The 23,437-nt window shown below is 33.1% G+C and overlaps 1 protein-coding gene across 1 annotated transcript in view; it reads left to right on the forward strand.

Annotated features, from left to right (window-relative positions):
* Positions 1 to 23,437, forward strand: part of insrb (insulin receptor b) — a 106,611-nt gene that overhangs the window by 76,457 nt on the left and 6,717 nt on the right. The window contains exons 3-18 of the mRNA XM_051095207.1: positions 3,881 to 4,202; positions 10,818 to 10,957; positions 12,841 to 12,985; positions 13,062 to 13,270; positions 13,355 to 13,481; positions 15,676 to 15,926; positions 16,124 to 16,291; positions 16,385 to 16,583; positions 18,430 to 18,707; positions 18,790 to 18,938; positions 19,152 to 19,308; positions 21,364 to 21,457; positions 21,538 to 21,605; positions 21,892 to 22,121; positions 22,198 to 22,308; positions 23,214 to 23,373. Of these exons, the coding sequence (XP_050951164.1) occupies positions 3,881 to 4,202; positions 10,818 to 10,957; positions 12,841 to 12,985; positions 13,062 to 13,270; positions 13,355 to 13,481; positions 15,676 to 15,926; positions 16,124 to 16,291; positions 16,385 to 16,583; positions 18,430 to 18,707; positions 18,790 to 18,938; positions 19,152 to 19,308; positions 21,364 to 21,457; positions 21,538 to 21,605; positions 21,892 to 22,121; positions 22,198 to 22,308; positions 23,214 to 23,373 (2,808 nt within the window). The remainder of the gene's footprint in view (positions 1 to 3,880; positions 4,203 to 10,817; positions 10,958 to 12,840; positions 12,986 to 13,061; positions 13,271 to 13,354; positions 13,482 to 15,675; positions 15,927 to 16,123; positions 16,292 to 16,384; positions 16,584 to 18,429; positions 18,708 to 18,789; positions 18,939 to 19,151; positions 19,309 to 21,363; positions 21,458 to 21,537; positions 21,606 to 21,891; positions 22,122 to 22,197; positions 22,309 to 23,213; positions 23,374 to 23,437) is intronic.

A 23,437-nucleotide genomic window follows, 5' to 3' on the forward strand; every position in this document is an offset into this window, starting at 1 on the left:
TATAATTAATTATATTTATTTACTAATAATAAATAACATTGGTCAAAAATAAAAATGCATTAAAACGTATATACAATTTATATAAAAATTTTATTATTATCAGATTTTGAATTTTATAACACTAGCAAAATTTTTGTGGATATTCATGTTTGGCCCAGCGTAGCACCTATTTTAAGATTTTGTCATAAAAAAATAGTATAAAAAAAAAAAGTATTAAATTAATTGGACATAGTATTGCAATTGATTATTCATACAAATCCGAAGTTTGTTGACATCAAGTTTACTGAGATATATTTGAAGAAAGGACAAGATTCTGGTTGCAGAATTAAATTTTAAATGCTAAATTGAATAAATGCATAAAAGAACTAGAAATGATACATCAGAACCCACACAATGCTTATGAATGAACGCAGGAGGGACTATAAAGGCCGCAGAGAGAAGATGTGTGTGTTTACACAGGGATCATCCTTGGGGAGACGCCGCGGAGGCTGTCCTGATAGGGTGGGGTGGAAGGAGGGGGGTTGTGTTTTGTTCAGGGTTACGCTGTCCTGCAATCGCTGGCGTATGTGTGGAATGCTGCGAGAGTGGAGGCTGCGCCCGTCTGCATGCTCGCTCCTGCCTGTCCTCGTGTATTCTGGCGTTCCCGCTGCATCCGTCTGCCGCCTGTCTGCCGGCACGTCGTGGGTTAACGCTGGGCGGATATCGCTCTCTGTTGGAAGAGGCCGTTGAATGGCTGCCTTCCACGGACAGCAAAAACATTGGTTAAGGGTGAGGGCGGATCTGAGGGTGCTGCGGAAACACGGACTGGAGTTTTAACTGGATCGAGAGTCTTTGAAAGACTGTGTGGAGTGTATAAACGAGGATGGGCCTTGCAACTGAAGCAGGCAGTGGTAAAATAAACCACTTTAGGATTATTAAACACTTCAAACACTTTTTCCCCTTTTTTGTCTTTTTTTAATTCTGGTTTGTTGTGAATGCTTTCAGGATCTTTCCCCCCCCCTAATCCCCGTCACCTATCGGCCCCATTTGCCCTTTTATATTTCAGTCAGGCAGTGGGATGGTCTGCCCCGTCGCTGACAGACAGAAGGGTCCATGTTGTTTTGCTTCTGTGGGGCGGCCCGGTGTCACATGATGGAGGGTTTTATGGCACTAATGAAGTCTAACAGATTTGCTTCTCCACTGTAACCTGGAAGGCCGGTCGCGTCCGACATGTATGAAATAGTCTTAGGAGGTGGCGTTTCTGTTGAGTCTGGATTGCATTGATGCATGCTGTGCTTGCGCTTTAACACGCTTAGATGGGGCTTTATATAAATATGTACATGTGTGCTCTCCTGTAGTGTGAAACAAAATGAAAAGTATAATGTCATTGTTTTATATCAATGTTTATTGATTAATGTACTTTTTTTTTTACGTTTAATTGTATTATTTATTATAAAGCATTTTATAATTACAAATTAAAATTTTTCATTATATAAAATTTAGGTGAAAATATTTCTATACTGGGCAATTTTATATTTATTTATATATTTTTCAAAGACTATATAGAACAGTACACAGTTATTTATTTGTATTAATTGTTTTTACTACTTTAACTGAATGTTTTTTAGAAATCATATAATTTAAATGAAATTAGTTTAAAAATCTTTTAAAAAATCTATAATGAATAATACTTTCTTAATAAAAACAAATAATTTTTATTTTTAATTGTATAATTTATTATTTAAGTGTTACTTAATTTTTATCACAAATAAATCACTGTTTTTATAGTTTTCTAATAATTAAATGCTAGTATATTGCATACTGTAGAGCATATAATGTACACTAGATACAACTGTTTTTTTAATAAATAGTGTAGGAAACAGCACACGGCACTGTTTATAAATGTAAATACTTTATACATGTTTAATTGTGTAATTTATTAATCTTTTCAAAATTTTATTTAGTTTTGATGAAAATGTGACCCTGGACTACAAAACCAGTCATAAGGTTCTTTTTTTTAATAGGACAATAGTCAATATTAGGCTGATAGGACAATATTTGGCTGAGATACAACTATTCGAAAATCTGGAATCTGAGGGTGTAAAATATTGAGAAAAACGCATTTAAAGTTGAATCAACTTTTGATGTATTTATGGTAGGAAATTTACAAAATATCTTCATAGAACATGATTTTTACTTAATATCCTAATGATTCTTGCCATAAAAGAAAACGTATGTACTGTACAATGGAAACAATATTGTTTAGAAAAACTAGTGTGTGGAAAAGTATTATGAATGAATAAATAAAGGACATATTTTTTTCTGTTTTTTTTATTGCACTAATGGTGTCAAGTTATCTAAATAGTTATATATTTAAGGTTATTTTAGTGTTTATTTTAAAAATATAAATTAAAATGTATATATTTATTATTTTTAATAAAATAATAATTAATTTGTGTTTAAATGTCTCTTGTCAGTCTGATTAAATTAGTAAAGTAGAAGATTTTTTAACAAAAGTATTAATTCAGATTTGGTTCATAACACTACACGCAGTAAATCATGCAAGTCTGGTTGTATCTTGGACATTGTCAAATGCAGTATCCCAGCGTCTTCCGTGCATACTGAAAATGTGGATGCTGTACACAGTATGCATACTATTTTATTGTAGAATGCTATTCCTTGCATGTTTCTGGAACACTTTTGTCCTGGAGTTTCTTTGTTGTGGTCTAGCAGGCAGCTAGTGTGAGACGAGGAAGATGACTTACAGACCGCTGTATTCATTAATTCTCGCACCCTGCCATGCACAGGCTTCACTTCCAGATGGCCCTGCGGCCAAACACGACTCTGAATCACTTCCTTTCTGCCTGACGAAAGGCGTAGAACGATGCTGCCAACCTCAGATCGACTTTTAGAATATCTTTACATTTCATTTTTAACGTGATGTTTCAGCTGATATGTGTTCTTTATTTCAGCCCAAAACATAATGTTAATGTGAAATAATGGTAAAATAAATTTCAGTAATTGATACCACCACACTGTAAAAAATGACAGTGGTAAATAAAACAAAAAAAGATTATTGCAAGAAACTAGTTTTTCGACTTACTTTCATGTTTAATTAAAAGTGTTACTTGCCGTTTCTTAATCATTTTGAAATTTACCAACAATTTCACAAAAAAAAAATTCTACGCCATTTTTTTTTTCATTGCATGTTTCCTAGGTTGATTGAATACATTAAGAATTGCAAATATTTTTTGTTTAACAAGTTTTATTTTATGTTTAACATGCAAACAAGGCATTCTCTAGTTAAACATGTTCTAAGTTGCAGAATTTTCCAGAACATTGGATAAAGCTGAGTTTAAAATTCTTGTGTAATTTTGTTTACATATTAAAGTCGAAGGTTTTTGTAGAAGGGATTGTGGATATCTCTTTTTATCCCTCTATAAATCAGAAAATACTGTCAACACCCTGAAAAATATGCTTTTTAACCATGTTTTTAAGAATATAATGTTGTAAAAAACCAGCCGAAAGTTATATGAACAATTCCTTCTGTAATATCCTTCAGAATATAGATGGGAAGGAAACTCTAAGTTTTGGTTTATGTAAGTGCTGCTAAAGTGGAGGAAAAACTTTTGAATTGAGAAAAAGGCCTTTAAAATATGTACCGTAATTGAAATTTAAAAACGCGAATAGATAAACTGCTATAAAATAACATACGTAAGGCATTTTGGAGGATTTCTTTCCACTGATCTGAAACTCTTATAAAAAGACAAATCTCCAGATTGAGCAGTGTGTAAAAAAAATAAATAAATAAATAAATAAAAAAATGCTTTTACCTGTAGTTTCTGGTATTAAAGAAAATGAATCTAACAAGTTCTTTCTCACTCTTTTTTTTCCCTCACAGTTTGCCCTTCCGAATGCGTCCACGGAGCTTGTACCCACCATAAGGAGTGCTGTCACGACCAGTGTCTGGGCGGCTGCTCCGTGCCAGGGAACTCGACCAAATGCGTGGCTTGTCGCAACTTCCTGTTTGGCGACACCTGCGTGGAGCGCTGCCCGCCGGGCTACTACACCTTCAAGGGATGGCGCTGTGTGTCCTTTAAATTCTGCCAGGATCTCCACAACCAGTGTAAGGGCAAGAGCGGCGACTGCCATGAGTACGTTATCCACAACGGAGCCTGTATCCCAGAATGCCCGTCTGGATACACCACCATGAATTCCACCTCGTACGTACTACCTTTTCTTTTTTTTCCTTTTAAATAAATGCAGCTGCAGGAGACCGACTGCTACCGTTAAACAGCATTACACTTTACAATCAACTCTAATCAGATTTCGCTCCACGTTAGACATGAGTTGATGAAAAACAGCGGCAGAATGAGTTTTAGGAGTTTCAAGTTAGATAAACAAATCACAAAGTTGAACTGAAGGGCCAAGACTACGTCTTATGCCTGAGAATATATCAGGGGCTGTTAACAGTGAAAATCAATCCAACACTTGGAAATGAGTTTCAAAATGTCACAGGCCACATTTCACTGTGAAATAACAAGAAACATTTTTTAGTTTTTTATTGCATTGACATTTTCATGACAGTTCAGCACATTTTCTCTCAATTCTTATTTGCACAATATATTTTATTTTATTGGGGTTTTTTTAAGAATTATTCTGGTAAATCTAACTACATGCATTTCTAAATTTCTATCAGTAAAAATTAAATAATTTAAAATGAAATATGATTGTATTCAAATATTAAATTATTAAAATAACAAATTAAATTTTAAATTAAAGATAACATAACTGAGGAGAAAAGAGAATAACTCGTCAACTATCATGAACAAATCATGTAATTGTAAAAAAAATTTCACAATACAGAAATAATCTTTAAGATTATTAAAAGAAACATTATGGTCTAAGCATTTTTTTTGTTTTTTGTGCTTATTTGAATTATTTGATTAAATTAAACATTTTTCCTCTGAATTGTCATTATAAATTAAAATATGATATGTAAATATAAGGTTTATTTAAATATTTTTAAATGAAAAAGGTTTTAAAAAAAAAGGTTGATTTAAAAAATGAAGATTAAATTGTTATAAAATAATTAAATAATTGTAATATAATTATTAAAATATACACACATACACTTTACACAATTTCTTAAAAATATCATTTCTGTATTAAAATAATTTCTAAAATATAAAATGTTCTTGACAAGTTTTGTGACACTTTTTCCCACTTCTATATAAATGACTGTTTAAAGAGTGAATCATGTGCTGCAGGCTTGAAGTAGATGTTTCTGGTTAACGCTGTGATTTGTTTTGGTCGTTTAGAAAATTAACGAACCGGTTGTCACGCTCAACTTGACCGGGGAGAAGATAAAACTGTTCTAAAAGTATCATAACATCATTTAGTCTTTTCGTCAGTCACGGCAAATTGAAAACGAGTGGATTATAATGGCCGGTGTCAAGTGTTAAGAGCGTGATAAAATGCCACCCTGATTATTCCATCCGAGTCATTTGCAATCCGGCTGAATTTGTCAAGCTAAGCGGAAGTATAATGAGCCAAACCAAAACAACGTTGTGTGTCGGAAAGCGACACTAGCGGCCTTTTTTTTGAGCCTGAGTCCGTTTGGCTGCCCGGGAACGTCCGGAAGCTTGCGCACATGCTGGTTTGCACGTCCAGCTTCATGTGTGGGAATTATTAACGCACAAATAAACAGAGAATTAACACTGCGAACGGGAGTAAAACGCAGCCTCGCGGGAACAATGGCAGCCTTTGTTTGCATTCGCTGGGGTCTCGGGGGGCTTTAAAAAGGTGGCTGTTTCACTGGCCTTTTGATTCCTTTGTCCCCATGTCGGAGCGCTGCAGTTGTGGGAGCTTGATGCGATCTCGGTTTTCCAGGAATTTTGTTTTGAAGTGACGTCATTGGCTTGTCTTTCTCGTCCGGCCACCTTTCGCCTTTGTGAAAGGCAGTCATGCGGTAATAAGTCCCATTTCATAACAGTGCGCCCCATCCTTCCATCCCTGTTATTTTCCAAATTAAAAGATGACGAAGTGGGAACGAAATTCAGCTGCACTTGAATGATATTCAAAGGGGTTTAAATGTAAAAACTTTTTTGGGCGTTGGTGTGCGTTTGAAACGAATCCACGTGGCGTGGATCTGCAAAACTGGAATTAGTTCTCATATATCACTCTTTGTGCTGATTCTTATTAGTGAATCTATAACGTACAGCACAACCAGTATAATCTGATTTCTAAACAAATGAGTCTTATGAGCCATTTCTTTTCAGTGATTTGAAAACATAGTGTTGACTGGAGTTGATCTGATTTTCAAAAAACAACTCTTATAAGCCGATTCCTTTCTGATTCCTTAACAAATGACTCTTATGAACCAATTCTTTTTAGTGAATCAAAAGCATACAGTGCAACCAGTATCTGCTTTCAGAACTAATTATTCTTGAGCTTATTGCTTTTAGTGAATTAATAACATACAGCACAATCAGTGTAACCCAGATTCCAAACAAATGACTCCTTTGAGATGATTCTTTTTAGTGGCTCAATAATGTGTAGCACAACTACTGTTATCATCGTACCAAAGGAACGAGTGTTATGAGCCAATTCTTTTTGAACTGACTCTTATGAACTAATTCTTACAGTCAAAAATATATAGCACAACCAGTGAAGTCTGATTAGCTCCTAAGAATAATTTATTTGGCCATTTTTTTGGTCAATCAAAAACATACTTTGTGACTAGAGTAATCTGATTGCTGAATGAATGGCTCTTATGTGTTTATTTTGTTTGTTTGTTTGGTTTTTTTTGTGAATCAAAAACATACAGCACAATCTGATTTCCACACAAATGATTCGAGCTGATTCTTTTGTAGTCATTCAAAAACATACTGTGTGACTAGAGCAATCTGATTGCTGAATAATTGACTTTAATGAGGTGATTCTTTTTAGTGAATCAAAATCATACAACACAACCAGTGTAGTCCAACTGTCATGCAAATGATTCTTTGAGCTGATTCTTTTGTAGTCATTTAAAAACATACTGTGTGACTAGAGTAATCTGATTGCCGAATGAATGACTCTTAAGAGTTGATTCTTTTTAGTGAATCAAAAACATGCAACACAGTGTAATCAAAAACATAAACACAGTGTAATCTGATTTCCACACAAATTGCTCTTATGAGACGATTCTTTTGAAGTCAGTCAAAAACAAACTGTGTGACTAGTAATCTGATTGTTGAATGGATGACTCTTATAAGCTGATTTTTTTTTTTTTGATGCAGTGATGCAGCACAACCAGTGTAGTCCGATTTCCATATAAATGACTCTGAGCTGATTCTTTTGTAGTCAGTCAAGAACATACTGAAGTACTAAAGTAATCTGATGGTTGAATGAATGACTCTGAGTTGATTGTTTAGTGAATCAAAAACATACAGCACAACCAGTGTAGTCCATTTTCCACTCAAATGATTCTTTGAGCTGATTCGTTTGTTGTCAATTAAAAACATACTGTGACTGTCTGATTTCTGAATGAATGACTCTGAGTTGATTCTTTTTAGTGAATCAAAAACATACAACACAAACAGTGTAATCTGATTTCCACACAAATTGCTTTTATGAGACGATTCTTTGTGATTGGCAAATGGATAACTTTTATGAGTTGATTCTTTTTAGTGAATCAAAATGGTAGGGCACACCCAGTGTAGTCCAGTTTCCACTCAGATGACTTTTTGAGCTGAATCTTTTGCTCGGTCAAAAACATACTGTGTGACTAGAGTAATCTGATTGCTGAATGAATGACTCTTCAGAGTTGATTCTTTTTAGTGAATCAAAATGATACAGCACAACCAGTGTAGTCAGATTTCTAAACAAATGATTCTTTGAGCTGATTCTTTTGTAGTCAGTCAAAAACAAACTGTGTGACTAGTTATCTGATTGTTGAGTGAATGACTCTTATGAGTTGATTCTTTTTACTGAATCAAAAACATGCAACACAAACAGTGTAATCTAATTTCCACACAAATTGCTCTTAGGAGATGATTCTTTTGTAGTCAGTCAAAAACAAAATGTGTTTCTAGTTGTCTGATTGTTGAATGAATGACTCTTATGAGTTGATTCTTTTTAGTGAATCAAAAACATACAACACAAGCAGTGTAATCTGATTTCCAAATGAATCAAAAATGTACAGGATGACTTGTGTAATGTGATTCCCAAACAATTGATTCTTATACGAAAAATCAGATGATTCCAAAAATCGAATGTCGTCTTATAATTAGTCAAAAGCATACAGCACAATCAGTTTCATATGAATCACAATAAACTGGTTGGGCTATATGCTTTTGACTATGACCAAATGATTGACTCTTATGACTTGATTCTTTTTAGTGAATCAAAAACATACAGCACAATCAGTGTAGTCCGATTTCAATGCAAATGATTCTTTAAGCTGATGACTCCAAACAAATGACTCTTTGAGCAGATTCTTTTGTAGTCACTCAAAAACAAACTATGTGACTAGTTATCTGATTGTTGAATGAATGACTCTTATGACCTGATTCTTTTTAGTGAATCAAAAATATACAACACGACCAGTGTAGTCTGATTTTCACGCAAATGATTCTTTGAGCTGATTCTTTTGTAGTCACTCAAAAACAAACTATGTGACTAGTTATCTGATTGTTGAATGAATGACTCTTATGACCTGATTCTTTTTAGTGAATCAAAAATATACAACACGACAAGTGTAGTCTGATTTTCACGCAAATGATTCTTTGAGCTGATTCTTTTTTAGTCAAAAACATATTGTGTGACTAGAGTAATCTGATTGCCGAATAACTGACTCGGTTGATTATTTTGAGTGAATCAAAAACTTACAACACAACCAGTGTAGTCCAGTTTCCACGCAAATGACTCTTTGAGCTGATTTGTTTGTAGTCAATAAAAAACATACTGTGTGACTAGACTAATCTGATTTTTGCATGAATCGATCTTATGAGTTGATTCTTTTTAGTGAATCAGAATCACACAGCACCACCAGTGTATGAGCACAACCAGCTTATGAGCTGATTCTTTTTAGTGAATCAAATACATACAGCACAATTCGTGTAGTTTGATTCCTAAATGAAAGACTCTTATGAGCTGATTCTTTTTAGCGAATCAAAATCATACAGCACACCCAGTGTAGTCTGAGTTACACGCAAATGATTCGAGTAGATTCGTTTGTAGTCAATCAAAAGCATGTGAGTGTCTGTGACTAGAGTAAAAAACATGTGACTGTGGTTTCCGAATGAGTGACTCTAATGAATTGATTCTTTTTAGTGAATCAAAAACTTGCAGCACAACCAGTGTAATCTGATTCTATGCAAATGAATCTTTTGTAGTCTATCAAGAACATACTGTGTGATTAGAGTTATCTGATCGTTAAATAAGTGACTCTTATGAGCCGATTCTTTTTAGTGAATCAAAATCATACAGTATAGCAAATGTAGTCTAAATTCTAAATGACTCTGAGTCTGTTCTTTTAAGTGAATCAAAATGATACAGCACAAGCAGTGTAATCTGATTTTCACGCGAATGATTCTTTGAGCTGATTCTTTTGTATTCATTCAAAAGCATACTGTGTGACTAGAGTAATCTGATTGCTGATTGAATGACTCGTATGAGTTGATTCTTTTTAGTGAATCAAAATCATACAGCCCAACCAGTGAAAAAAAATTCTTAAATGAATGACTGAGTCTTTTCTTTTAAGTGAATCAAAAACATTCAGTACAGCACAACCAGTGTAGTCCGATTTTCACGCAAATGATTCTTTGAGCTGATTCTTTTGTATTCATTTAAAAACATACTTAAAAACATACTCTGACTAGAGTAATCTGATTGTTGAATGAATGAATCTTATGAGTTGATTCTTTTTCAGTAGAATCAAGATTCTTTTGTATTCATTTAAAAACATACTGTGCGACTCTGATTGCCAAATGAATGACTCTTACGAACTGATTCTTTTTAGTGAATCAAAAACACACAGCACAATCAGTGTAGTCCGATTTCCACGCAAATGACTGGTTATGAACTGGTTTGTCTGAGTGAATCAAACACGTACAGCTAACAATATATGAATCAGATGCCACTTATTTTCTTTTTTCCTTTAAGTTTTTGACTTGTTTTTAGTAAAATCAGATAATTAAGACAGATGGTGATTGATGAAATCTCACATGTTGTAACTCTAAATGAATTAAGAAAAATAGCAGCGGATTCCCCTCCCACCCTCTCCTGCAACATTTGAGCAAGATTCGAGCACAATTACATAACGTTACTCTCTCGTTTGGTTAAAAAGTGATCAAATTAAGCAACAGAATTATACAAATGCTCTGCGCCGCAGGGATTCATTACGCTCCCGTTTCAACGATTAGATCTTTCCACAGTATCTTATTGCCGATTCTTGCATCAAAAGGCCTCGTCTCTCTTCATACGGGACGGATGCGGAGGTCGCGTACTTCAAAGCCAACACAACTATCCGTGGTATTTAGTTGAGTCTCGGCGGGATTGTGTTTTCACGTTTGCCCTCGCTGACCCTCTGCTTTCAGATGCATTGCTGCATTGCAGCGCACGATCCGTTCCAGCGGGCTTGGGCCCGTTCCAAACACAACAATGACAGCAGCGCAGGTGACATGAGACTTTAGCGGGCAGGGAACAATATGTTTGGCCCCGAGGCGATCGCAATCTCGAAAAGCGGTGCCAGCTGCTGACATCATGACGAATGCATGCGTAAAGCAACAGTTATTGGCTTTGAGCGTCTGCAGGCTTGCTTGATTAAAAACCCATCGCTGTCTTTCGTTCAGGTTGAACTGCACGCCCTGCACCGGTCGCTGTCCCAAACTGTGTACGGGGGTGAAGACGGTGGACTCGGTCACCGCCGCTCAGGCACTGCGTGGCTGCACGGTGCTCAACGGCAGTCTGATCATCAAGATCAGCAAAGGAAGTGAGTATTGTGCATTTCGAAATGCAAGTATATTGGTTGTGTTTACATGTATATCGTCTTTTTTGTTTCAAAATTAATTGGAAGCACAGAATTAATTTTGTATTTCTATAGAACCAAGTGAACTTTTTCCTTTTTGTAAACTTTATATAATAAAAACTATATAAAATCTAAAAATCTAAAATAAAAAAATATAACACATAATATTGATACAAATTATTATTATTATAAAATATTAATTTAATATATTTATTACATATTTATATATTTATATAAAAATAATTGTATAATATTATACGTTTAGAAATATAAAAATGAATTAAATTATAGATTTTAAAATTATAGAAAAAAAGTATTTACATGCAGTCATTTTTCATATTATTCTTTGTAATATTTTTTTTTTAGTTTTCAGAATACAAAATTGTAATGTTTTAACAAATCTATTAATAAATTAAATATTTAAAATTATAAAGATACATATATAAAGAAAATAAATCATTAATTTTTTTTTACATTTATTAGGAATTATTGTTCAGTTTTTTATGAATATATGTGTACGTTTTATTTTATATATTTAAAGAATAGTGAACACTATTATAAATAAGAAAATTGTTCATTTGAACAAAAACATTTATATTAATAACATATTATAACATTTAAAATAAATGAAATATTAAATATAAAAATTAAATATTAAATTATCCCAAATACTTAAAATGGCTATAAAATAAAATATTTATTATTAGAAAAGTATTAGAAAGTATGACATTCAACATTTTTAATTTTGTACATTTCTAGCTATTGTTCAGTTTATAAATTAATATTAAATATTATTTTAATATATTATATTATATTATATTATATGTATAATATAGTATATAGTATATTTATAAAAAAATAAAAAGTAATCACTATTATAAATAAGTCCATTTTTAATTTCAACAAAAACATTTATATTAATAACATATATTATAGCATTTTAAATAAATTGGAGATTAATAATGATACGAATGAAATGTCAAATGAACCCAAAACATAAAATTACTATGAAATAAAATAGATATTTTATATACAGGCATTACGAAAAAAGTATTAGAAAGTATGAAATTCAACATTTTTTTTACATTTATTCATTAACAATTGTTCCATGTAGAAATAATGTGAATAATATCAGTTTTTATCAATATAATATAGTTAAAGAAAGTCTATTATAACTTTATCAGTTATTCATTTGAAAAAACACACGTGCATAACATATTACATTTTAAATTAATTAAATATTAATAGTTATAGAAATGAATTGTCAATCCCACGCAAAGAAAAAACTATTAGAAAGTATTAAAATCAACATTTATTGAATTATTTTAATAATAATAATTTAATAATAATTAGATATAATAATATTTATAAGATTTAATATTAATTACATATATATTAAAAATAATAATTTAATACTATTTTTTATTTATTATATTTATTAATTATTCTTCTGTATTCTGTATACATTTTATCTATACAAAGTGTCAATTATTAATTTGAACAGAAAAACACATTTAGATTAATAACATTATTATAACTTTTTAAATAATGCAAATATTTATAGGTTTAAACACTAAATATCAAATAAAAATAAAAATAGCTAAAAAATTAAATATTTGATGTATTTTTAAAAATAAAAAGTACTAAATAATAAACTATTATAAATACACAAGTGAATGATTCAGTCGAGCATCATGACACAAACACTGCTCTGACTGACCAATCAGTAATTCAGATTTCAATGTAATACTTATTTTAATCACATACTGTAATATGCATGTAAATATCAGTCTGTGTCTGTATGTAAAGTCACTGACGCATATGAAAACACATCCTCTATTCCTCAGACAACATCGCTGCGGAGCTGGAGTCTAGTCTGGGTCAGCTGGAGGAGATCACGGGCTATCTGAGCATCCGCAGAGCCTACGCTCTCGTCTCGCTCTCCTTCCTCCGCAAGCTGCGCGTCATTCGCGGGGAAACGCTGGAAAACGAGTACGTGAGACACCGCCGCATTGATTTCTGAGCTTCCGGGTCCAGCAACTTACTTTGTCACTTTTGATCTTGGCAGGAACTTCTCTTTCCACGCCTTCGACAACCAGAACCTGCGGCAGCTGTGGGACTGGAACAAACACAACCTCACCATCCTCAACGGCAGGATGTACTTCGGCTACAACTCCAAACTCTGCAAGTCTGAGATCATCCGCATGGAAGAAGTGACCGGGACCAAGGACAGGAAGAACGAAATCAGCATCCCGGCGTACGCCGACCAGGCCTTCTGTAAGAGCCGCAGCGATTTTGGTTTCAGCGCAGTTTGAGTGTTGTATCAAACCGGACCTGATGTTCATCCGTTTTCTCTTCCAGGTGAAACCCAAGTTCTTAATTTTACGGTGATCCGCACGACCTCCGACAAGATCCTCATTAAGTGGCAAGCGTTTTGGCCCTTGGACTTCAGAGACCTGCTGGGATTCATGGTCTTCTATAAGGAAGCGTGAGTGTTAACGTTGTTTTTATTTTATTTTTACATATTATTACTGTTTTGTAAGGTCATATTTAGCTGATTTTTCAATTTCATTTTTGTTGTAATTTTATTTTTACGTTTTTAATATTTTGAACATTGTGATCAATTTTAGTTTTGTTTTTATTTACTTAGTATTTTAATGTTAATATTGAAAAATAATCTTTTGTATTATTTATTTATCTATACTTAATTAATATAAATGTTCTACATCCTGCTCATTTAAGTGGTATTATTTTGTGTGAATGTTTGAAATATGACAAGTTATAGTTTTGTATTTATTTACTTATTATTTTTAATATTTGTATTAAAATACTATTTTATTTATGATTTATTTAACTGATTAATAGAAATGTTGCTTGTTTTTGCTTTGGTTCTTAATTGCTTAAAAGTATTAAAATATTTTAATTATAAAAATATTATGTTTAGTTAATAGTAAAATGTTATATTAGGTTTGTTTAGAATTAAAATAAATAAAAATGTTGTTCCATGTCCTGTTATTTGTAAACTGCTTTTGACATTAAAAGGTTTACATTTGGCTAATAAAATTATGTAATATTATTTATATTATTTATAATTATATAATTAAAATGTATTTCTAATATAATTATATAATTTGTAATTAGATATTTTAATTATAATTATAATTTTCTACTTGTTTTTACATTGCTTTAAAGTAGAAAAAATATTTTTTAAAATATTTTTAAATTATTTTAATTATTATAATTAGTTAATTGTAAAAGTAGATTATGTATTTTTACATTTTAATACATATTTACATAATTCATAAACTGAACAGTAATAATAAAAAACTTAAAGAAGTAATTTAATTATTCATAAATAAAAATGTAGAATTTTACACTATCACTGCATCATGTCAATTGTTTTAAATTAAATATTCATTTTATTTTCTCAGCAGATATATATAATTGTTGTTATAATTATATATTATAATAATATTTGACATTGAAATATTAAAAATAATTTAAAAATAACTATTTTAATACATGTTTACAATTTATAAACTGAATATTAAACAATAAATGTAATTAATTAAATTAATAAATAAAAATGTAGACTTTGAATTATGTATTATATTAATTATATAACCATAATAATAATAATAATAAAGCATAACTATTTTAATACATATTTAGATAATTAACTAAATTAATAAATAAAAATGTAGAAATTGATTTATTATTGTTATACATTATAATTTATCAAAAATAATAATAATAATAATAGTAATTATAATACATAATTTAATACATATTTACGTATTTTATAAACAATTATTAAGTGTCATTAAATGATTAATAATTAATAAAAATTTAGAAATGTATGCTGTCCAACAGTGTATACATGTTCATTGTTTTAGATTAAAATATTCATTTTATTTTCTTAGCAATTATATATGATTATATGCAATTATATATTCTAATAATAATTGACAATGAAACATTGAATGTAAAGCAGCTATTGTAATACATAATATTTACATAATTTATAAACTGAACAATAATAAACATAATAAATGTAATTAAGTTATCAAATAAAATACTTTTTTGTACTTTCTAACATGATATACGTATTATTTTAGATTAAAATTTTATTATTCTAAAATAATAACATTATATTATCTAATCATATAATTATATATTATATTAATTATCACAAAACGTTCCATCAGACATTGAAAGAAGGTCAAAATTTTAATGCATAATATTTGCAAGTGAACAATAATTAATAAACAAATGCAATTAATTACATTGGTTTAAATAATAAACAGAATTTTATACTTTTAACACTAAATATATATATGTTAATTGTTTTAGATTAAAATATTAATTTTATTAATTTTCATTGTATAATAATTGTTATAATACAAACATTAAAAGTAAAATGTAAAATATACCACAAATTCAATACATAATATTTACATAATTTATAAACTGAACAATAATTAATAAATGCAATTAATTAAATTGTTAATAAATTAAAATGTAACACTATATATGTTAATTATTTTAGATTTAAAATTAATCAATTTTTATAAATTTTCTCAGCCTTTTATCGCTCATCTGCTGTAACATTAAAACTGTGTAATTTACATCATCTATGAAGCATTAAAGTACTATCTAACATCGTCTGTTTTCCTGTTCAGTCCTTATAAGAACGTGACGGAGTATGACGGCCAGGACGCCTGTGGCTCTAACAGCTGGGCGATCGCAGACGTGGAGCCTCCCGAGCGTAACTCCGAGGGCAAAGGCCAGAACGAGCCGGGTCTCATCATCATGCCTCTGAAGCCCTGGACCCAGTACGCCATCATGGTCAAAACCCAACTCGCCGCCTCCGACGACCACCTCGTCCGCGGGGCCAAAAGCGAGATCATCTACGTGCGCACCAACGCCACCCGTAAGTACATTCACAAATGTACAGCCGCAGTTTACTTTCGTTATTTTGGTTCTTAAAGGGACAGTTCACCTCAAAATGAAAATCCTGTCATCATTTACTCCCCCTCATGTGAGGCCTGTAGCGTGCTGTGAATGAAATGACTCGTGAAAGCTTGTTATCCGAGAACGCAAAGCTGATGTGTTTCTGATGTGTAACAGGACCCTCGGTACCGCTGGACCCCATTTCCTGGTCCAACTCCTCCTCCGAGATCATTCTCAAGTGGAAGCCGCCCTCCGACCCCAACGGCAACATCACCCACTACATCGTCTACTGCCAGAAGCAGGATGAGGACATCACGCACTACAAGTTCGACTACTGCCAGCAAGGTGCAGATCAGTGAAAGCGTCTGTAGGGTCGGACGTCCACAGCTTAACGGCTTATTTTTACTCATGTTTACACTCTCGTTTCTCGCCAAACAGGGATGAAAGTGCCGTCCCATACGCCGACGCACCACGACATCGAAGACGACCAGAAGTGGAACCAAACGGAGGTGCCCGACCAGAAGGGCCGCTGCTGCGCCTGTCCCAAAACAGAGACGCAGCTGAAGAAAGAGGCTGAGGAGACTGAATTTCGCAAGACGTTTGAAAACTACCTCCATAATGAAGTGTTTGAACCCAGGTACACAACACTTACGAGATGACAACCGTCATTATGACACGCCAGAATACTGATAGATAGATGATGATTAAATCTGATAATAATTTAATATTTTAATATGAAAGTATTATGTTTTTAAATTTATTATTATTATTATTGTTATTTATTTTAATTTCAGTTCATTTTGGTAAAATTTTTTAGGAATTTTATGTCCTTACTGATAGAGATTAAGAATAAATATTTAAAATGTAATGTTTTTTTATATTTTTTATATTTTAATATGATAGTATTAAGTTTTTTAATTTACTCTTATACATCTATTCATGTTTTAATTTCTGTTTTTAGTTACATTTTTAGTAATTTGATGTTCTTTGGTCATTTTCCTTATTATTATTTAAATATCGTCCAAACTGAACTGTTGAATATGGTGGGTTTATAGCGCCATCTTCTGGTTATTTGGTTAATTGCGTTGCCACATTGTAGCTTAATCTGTTTGAGATTGTTTATATTTATATTTTATTCATATTTATGTTATGTTTATGGTTTCGTTTTAGTTCGGTATTGGTTTTTATGTAATATATGTAGTATAGTTTTATTTATTTTTATTTATTTATTTTATTTATTTTATTTAAATAATTATAGATAAAATAGGTGTAATTTGAGTAAAATTCTGGAAATAAAATTATTTAATTAATTGAAAGAAAGAATCAGATGACTAAATAAATTATCAAAGCACTGGAATTAACCATATAACACACATTTACATGAATTTTTGATTAGTGTTTTATAGTCTTCAATTTTACATTAAAATATAAAAAATGTAAACTTGGGGAGAAACTACATATTTACATGATTTTTATTTAAGTTCATTCTTAGTTTTCAGTTTTACATTAAAATATACTTTTAAAAATATACTTTTTGAATGTATGACATTTACATGATTTTTAGTGAATGTTTTGTAGTTTTCAATTGTACATTAAAATATAAAAATATATCATCTTGGTATATATTAAAAAAATTTGAATGTATAACATTTACAAGATTTTTTAATTACTTTTTTTATAGTCTTCAATTTCACATTAAAATATATTTAACCAAAAAAAACGGAAGAAATATTTATTTATTAATGTTTTATAGTTAATTTTTAGTTAATTTAAACCTTTAACCTTTAAATCTTTAGTTTTACTTTTAAATATTAAAAAAATAAAAATAAAAACGTAAAGACCTTTGAACGTATAACATATTTACAGGATTTTTAAACTAATGTTTTATAGTCTTTAATTTTACATTAAAATATATATTTTTTAAGAAATGTTTACATTTACAAGAAACATTAGAAATGTTAAAATCTAAAAATGTTATATGATATTAAATATGATTTGTTTTTAGTTAATTCTTACAACTATGTAAGGTTTATATTTACAATTTATTAAAACTTTTGAATGTATAAACATTTACATGATTTTTTAATTAATGTTTTATAGTTTTCAATTTTACATTAATATATAAAAATATAATTTTGGAAACAAAACACATATTTACATGAACTATGTAAGTTTTACATTAAAATATCTAAAAACGTAATCGAATGTACAACATTTTTACACCTATTACAGAATAGTTGTTAGCGACAATGAAATAAATATTATAGCATATATTTACTACTTACTATATTTACTACAAAGACTGATATCATTCACAAACATTTCTCATCGTTCTCTGTGGCAGAAGTGATCAAATAATGCACAAATAATGCATTACAAACATCATCTGCTTTTCATTATGTAGCATTAGAAGTAAAATCATTGAGGAGTTTATTTTGGTGCATTTGCTTCATCTGAAACTCACTTTAAATGTCAACCCACAGACCCCACCGACGGCGGCGCTCAGTTGGCGTGGCCAACGCTACCTTGCCGAATTTCGCGAGCACGTCGTCCAGCCTGCCCAACTTTTCCACCACTTCGAGCCCGGAGAAAGAAAAGAGTCAGAAAATGGTGTTCAAAGCCAGCTCCAAAGAGTTCATGGTCATCTCCAACCTGGTCCACTTCACCAGCTACCAGATCGAAATTCAGGCCTGCAACCATCCCACAGATCCGAACCGCTGCAGCATGCCAACATACGTCAACGCCCGAACCCTGCCTGAGCGTAAGGCTGCTGCACCACTCTTTTTTATTATCTTGGTTTGAATTCATGTCCTAATGTGTCGACTTCCTGCCTGTGTTCTTAGTAAAAGCTGACAACGTTGTCGGGCCAGTGACTCACGAATTTTTTCCCGATCAACCGGATTTTGTCTACATCAAATGGCAGGAGCCAAAAGCACCCAATGGCATGATCATACTGTACGAAGTCAAATACATGAGAATGTCGGATAACTATGTACGTGTTCAATTTTTTCACTATTTTATTTAATTGTTGATAAATATTTGTATATATTGCAAATATACATTTTTAGGTATTAAAAAATGCAGTCCAAAATGTATACAATAATTAAATATTTATTAATTTGTATTTTTTATGTAAAAATGTTGAATATATCAATATCTGTGTTCAAAAAGGTGTATATATTTTTATTTATTTTTTGTCCCTCAGGAGGATCAAATCTGTGTGTCCAGAATCACTTATGAAAAAAACCATGGCTATCGATTACGAGTAGGGCATCCTGGGAATTACAGTGTGAGAATACGTGCCACTTCGCTGGCCAGCAACGGTTCCTGGACGGAGCCTGCATACTTCTTTGTTCAAGACAGTAAGCTTCACTGTATTTATCGCATTGTTTTACTGTTATTTTCAATGAGCCCCCAATTTCAATGCACCTCATTTGAGGATGTTGTAATAGTATATTTGGACCCCATGCTGCCATTTGATGCTGAATAATCCCAATCCCAAGTCGTCGTATCCCGGACAAGCCCCCAATTTCATTGCACTTCATTTGAGGATGTTATAAAAGTACATTCGGACCACATGCTGCCATTTGATGTTGAATAATAACAATCCCAAGTCGTTGTATCCCAGACGAGCCCCCAATTTAATTGCATCTCATTTGAGGATGTTATAACCATACATTTGGACCACATGCTGCCATTTGATGCTGAATAATCCCAATCCCAAGTCGTTGTATCCCGGACAAGCCCCCAATTTCATTGCACTTCATTTGAGGATGTTATAAAAGTACATTCGGACCACATGCTGCCATTTGATGTTGAATAATAACAATCCCAAGTCGTTGTATCCCGGACGAGCCCCCAATTTAATTGCATCTCATTTGAGAATGTTATAAAAGTACATTCGGACCACATGCTGCCATTTGATGTTGAATAATAACAATCCCAAGTCGTTGTATCCCGGACGAGCCCCCAATTTAATCGCATCTCATTTGAGGATGTTATAACAGTACATTTGGACCACATGCTGCCATCTGATGCTGAATAATAACAATTCCAAATCGTCGTATCCCGGACGAGCCCCCAATTTCATTGTTCAAGACAGTAAGCTTCACTATTTATTGCATTGTTTTACTTATATTTTCGACAAGCCCCCAATTTCATTGCACCTCATTTGAGGATGTTATAAAAGTACATTCGGGCCACATGCTGCCATTTGATGCTTAATACAATCCCAAATTGTTGTATCCCGGATGAGCCCCCAATTTCATTGTTCAAGACAGTAAGCTTCACTGTATTTATTGCATTGTTTTACTGTTATTTTCAATGAGCCCCCAATTTCATTGCACCTCATTTGAGGATGTTTTAACAGTATATTCGGGCCACATGCTGCCATGTGATGCTGAATAATCTCAATCCCAAATCGTTAAATCCCGGACGAGCCCCCAATTTTATTGTTCAAGACGGTAAGCTTCGTTCTATTTGTGCATTGTTTTAGTGTTATTTTCAACGAGCCCCCAATTTCATTACACCTCATTTGAGGATGTTATAAAAGTACATTCGGACCACATGCTGCCATTTGATGCTGAATAATCCCAATCCCAAGTCGTCGTATCCCGGACAAGCCCCCAATTTCATTGCACTTCATTTGAGGATGTTATAAAAGTACATTCGGACCACATGCTGCCATTTGATGTTGAATAATAACAATCCCAAGTCGTTGTATCCCGGACGAGCCCCCAATTTAATTGCATCTCATTTGAGGATGTTATAACAGTACATTTGGACCACATGCTGCCATGTGATGCTGAATAATAACAATTCCAAATCGTCGTATCCCGGACGAGCCCCCAATTTCATTGTTCAAGACAGTAAGCTTCACTGTATTTATTGCATTGTTTTACTGTTATTTTCAATGAGTCCCCAGTTTCATTGCACCTCATTTGAGGATGTTTTAACAGTATATTCGGGCCACATGCTGCCATGTGATGCTGAATAATCTCAATCCCAAATCGTTAAATCCCGGACGAGCCCCCAATTTTATTGTTCAAGACGGTAAGCTTCACTGTATTTGTTGCATTGTTTTAGTGTTATTTTCTACGAGCCGCCAATTTCATTACACCTCATTTGAGGATGTTATAAAAGTACATTCAGGCTTCATGCTGCCTTTTGATGCTGAATAATGACAGTCCCAAATCATTGTATCCCAGACGAGCCCCCGGTTTCATTGCACCTCATTTGAGGATGTTATTAATAGTAAAATGGTCCAAATGCTGTCATATGTGCCACTTTGCTGGCCAGAACGGTTCCTGGATGGAGCCTGCATACTTCTTTGTTCAAGATAATAAGCTTTACTGTATTTATTACATTGTTTTACTGCTATTTTGGCCACTGTGGTTTCTAATATACATGTTTTGCAGGAGATATGAACATGAAAATCATCATCGGCCCACTCATCTGCTTCATTGTACTGCTGTTTCTGGCCAGTACAGTCTTCATTGTCCTTAGGAAGAAGTATGTGTTAGACACTCTTAAATTAATTACTTGTTTATCATCTAGACAACGCAGTCATGTATAAATATCTTTTCCCTCAGACAAACTGAAGGACCAACTGGCCCACTGATTGCTTCCTCGAACCCAGAATATATAAGTGCAAATGATGGTAAGATATTTAGATGTAATCCACTTCATTAAATTGATAATAAAAACATTGTGAACTAATGTCATTATCGATAAGTTTGTCTAAATAAAATAAGGATAAATAAAATTTGGCATCTTTATATAAATAATCAAAGAAATAATACGCTTGACAAAAAAAATAGTTGCAACAATGGAATAAAAATTGCATCATATTTACTCTTTTTGTTGTTTTATAGCTTTCAATTTGCATATTTTTGTTGAAAATAAAATGTAATTATTATTAAAAATTTTAATTTGTGTGTTTGTAGTGTACATCCCAGATGAATGGGAGGTGCCTCGGGAGAAGATCAGCGTTCTGAGAGAGCTCGGTCAGGGATCGTTTGGAATGGTGTACGAAGGCATCGCTAAAGACATTGTGAAGGGCGAACCGGAGACAAGAGTGGCCGTTAAAACCGTCAACGAGTCTGCGAGCCTACGTGAGAGGATCGAGTTCCTCAACGAGGCTTCGGTCATGAAAGCCTTCAGCTGCCATCATGTGGTGAGTGTTGATAACTTGGAGAACCAAAATAATCAAGGCACAAACAACCTTGTCTAAATGTTCAACGTTCGCCTAGGTCCGGTTGCTTGGTGTGGTATCTAAGGGGCAACCGACGTTGGTCGTCATGGAGCTTATGACACACGGTGATCTAAAAAGCTACCTGCGTAGTTTGAGACCTGATTCTGAGGTAAGTTTTCATGTTTCTAATGTAGAATAACCCAGATCCCAAATGTCGTATCCCGGACGAGCCCCCAATTTCATTGCGCCTCATTTGAGGATGTTTTAACAGTACATTTGGACCACATTCTGCCATTTGATGCAGGATAATCCCAATCCCAAATTGGCGTATCCCGGACGAACCCCCAATTCCATTGTACCTCATTTGACGGTGTTATAACAATACATTTGGACCACATGCTACCATTTGATGCAGGATAATCACAATCCCAAATTGGCGTATCCCGGTTGAGTCCCCAATTTCATTGCACCTCATTTGAGGATGTTATAACAGTACATTTGGACCACATGCTGCCATTTAAAGCTGAATAATCCCAATCCCAAATCGTGGTATCCCGGACGATCCCCCAGTTTCATTGCACCTTATTTGAGGATGTTATAACAGTACATTTGGACCACATTCTGCCATTTGATGCTAAATAATCCCAATCCCAAATCGTCATATCCCGGACGAACCCCCAGTTTCTTTGCACCTCATTTGAGGATGTTTTAACAGTACATTTGGACCACATTCTGCCATTTGATGCTAAATAATCCCAATCCCAAATCGTCATATCCCGGACAAACCCCCAGTTTCTTTGCACCCCATTTGAGGATGTTTTAACAGTACATTTGGACCACATTCTGCCATTTGATGCTAAATAATCCCAATCCCAAATCGTCATATCCCGGACGAACCCCCAATTTCATTGTACCTCATTTGAGGATGTCAACAGTAAAATGGTCCAAATGCTGTAATTTGGTGCTAAATAATCCAATTTCACTTTATCTTCAAGTGCTACATGAGTCAATCACAATCAATAGCTAACAGTAGTCTGTAGCTGTGGCCATTGATTACAATGCGTTTTTTAACAGAATAACCCAGGTCGTCCTCCGCCAACCCTGAAGGAGATGATCCAAATGGCAGCGGAGATAGCAGATGGCATGGCGTACCTCAACGCTAAGAAGTTTGTCCACAGAGACCTCGCTGCCAGAAACTGTATGGTGGCTGAAGATCTTACTGTGAAAATTGGAGGTAAGAAGACCAGAAACGATTATATTTAGAGTCGAACTCGAGTTTCGAAGGATGAAAAATCTTG

The sequence above is a fragment of the Labeo rohita genome, chromosome 22 (assembly GCF_022985175.1).
Source record: "Labeo rohita strain BAU-BD-2019 chromosome 22, IGBB_LRoh.1.0, whole genome shotgun sequence".
NCBI lineage: Eukaryota > Metazoa > Chordata > Actinopteri > Cypriniformes > Cyprinidae > Labeo > Labeo rohita.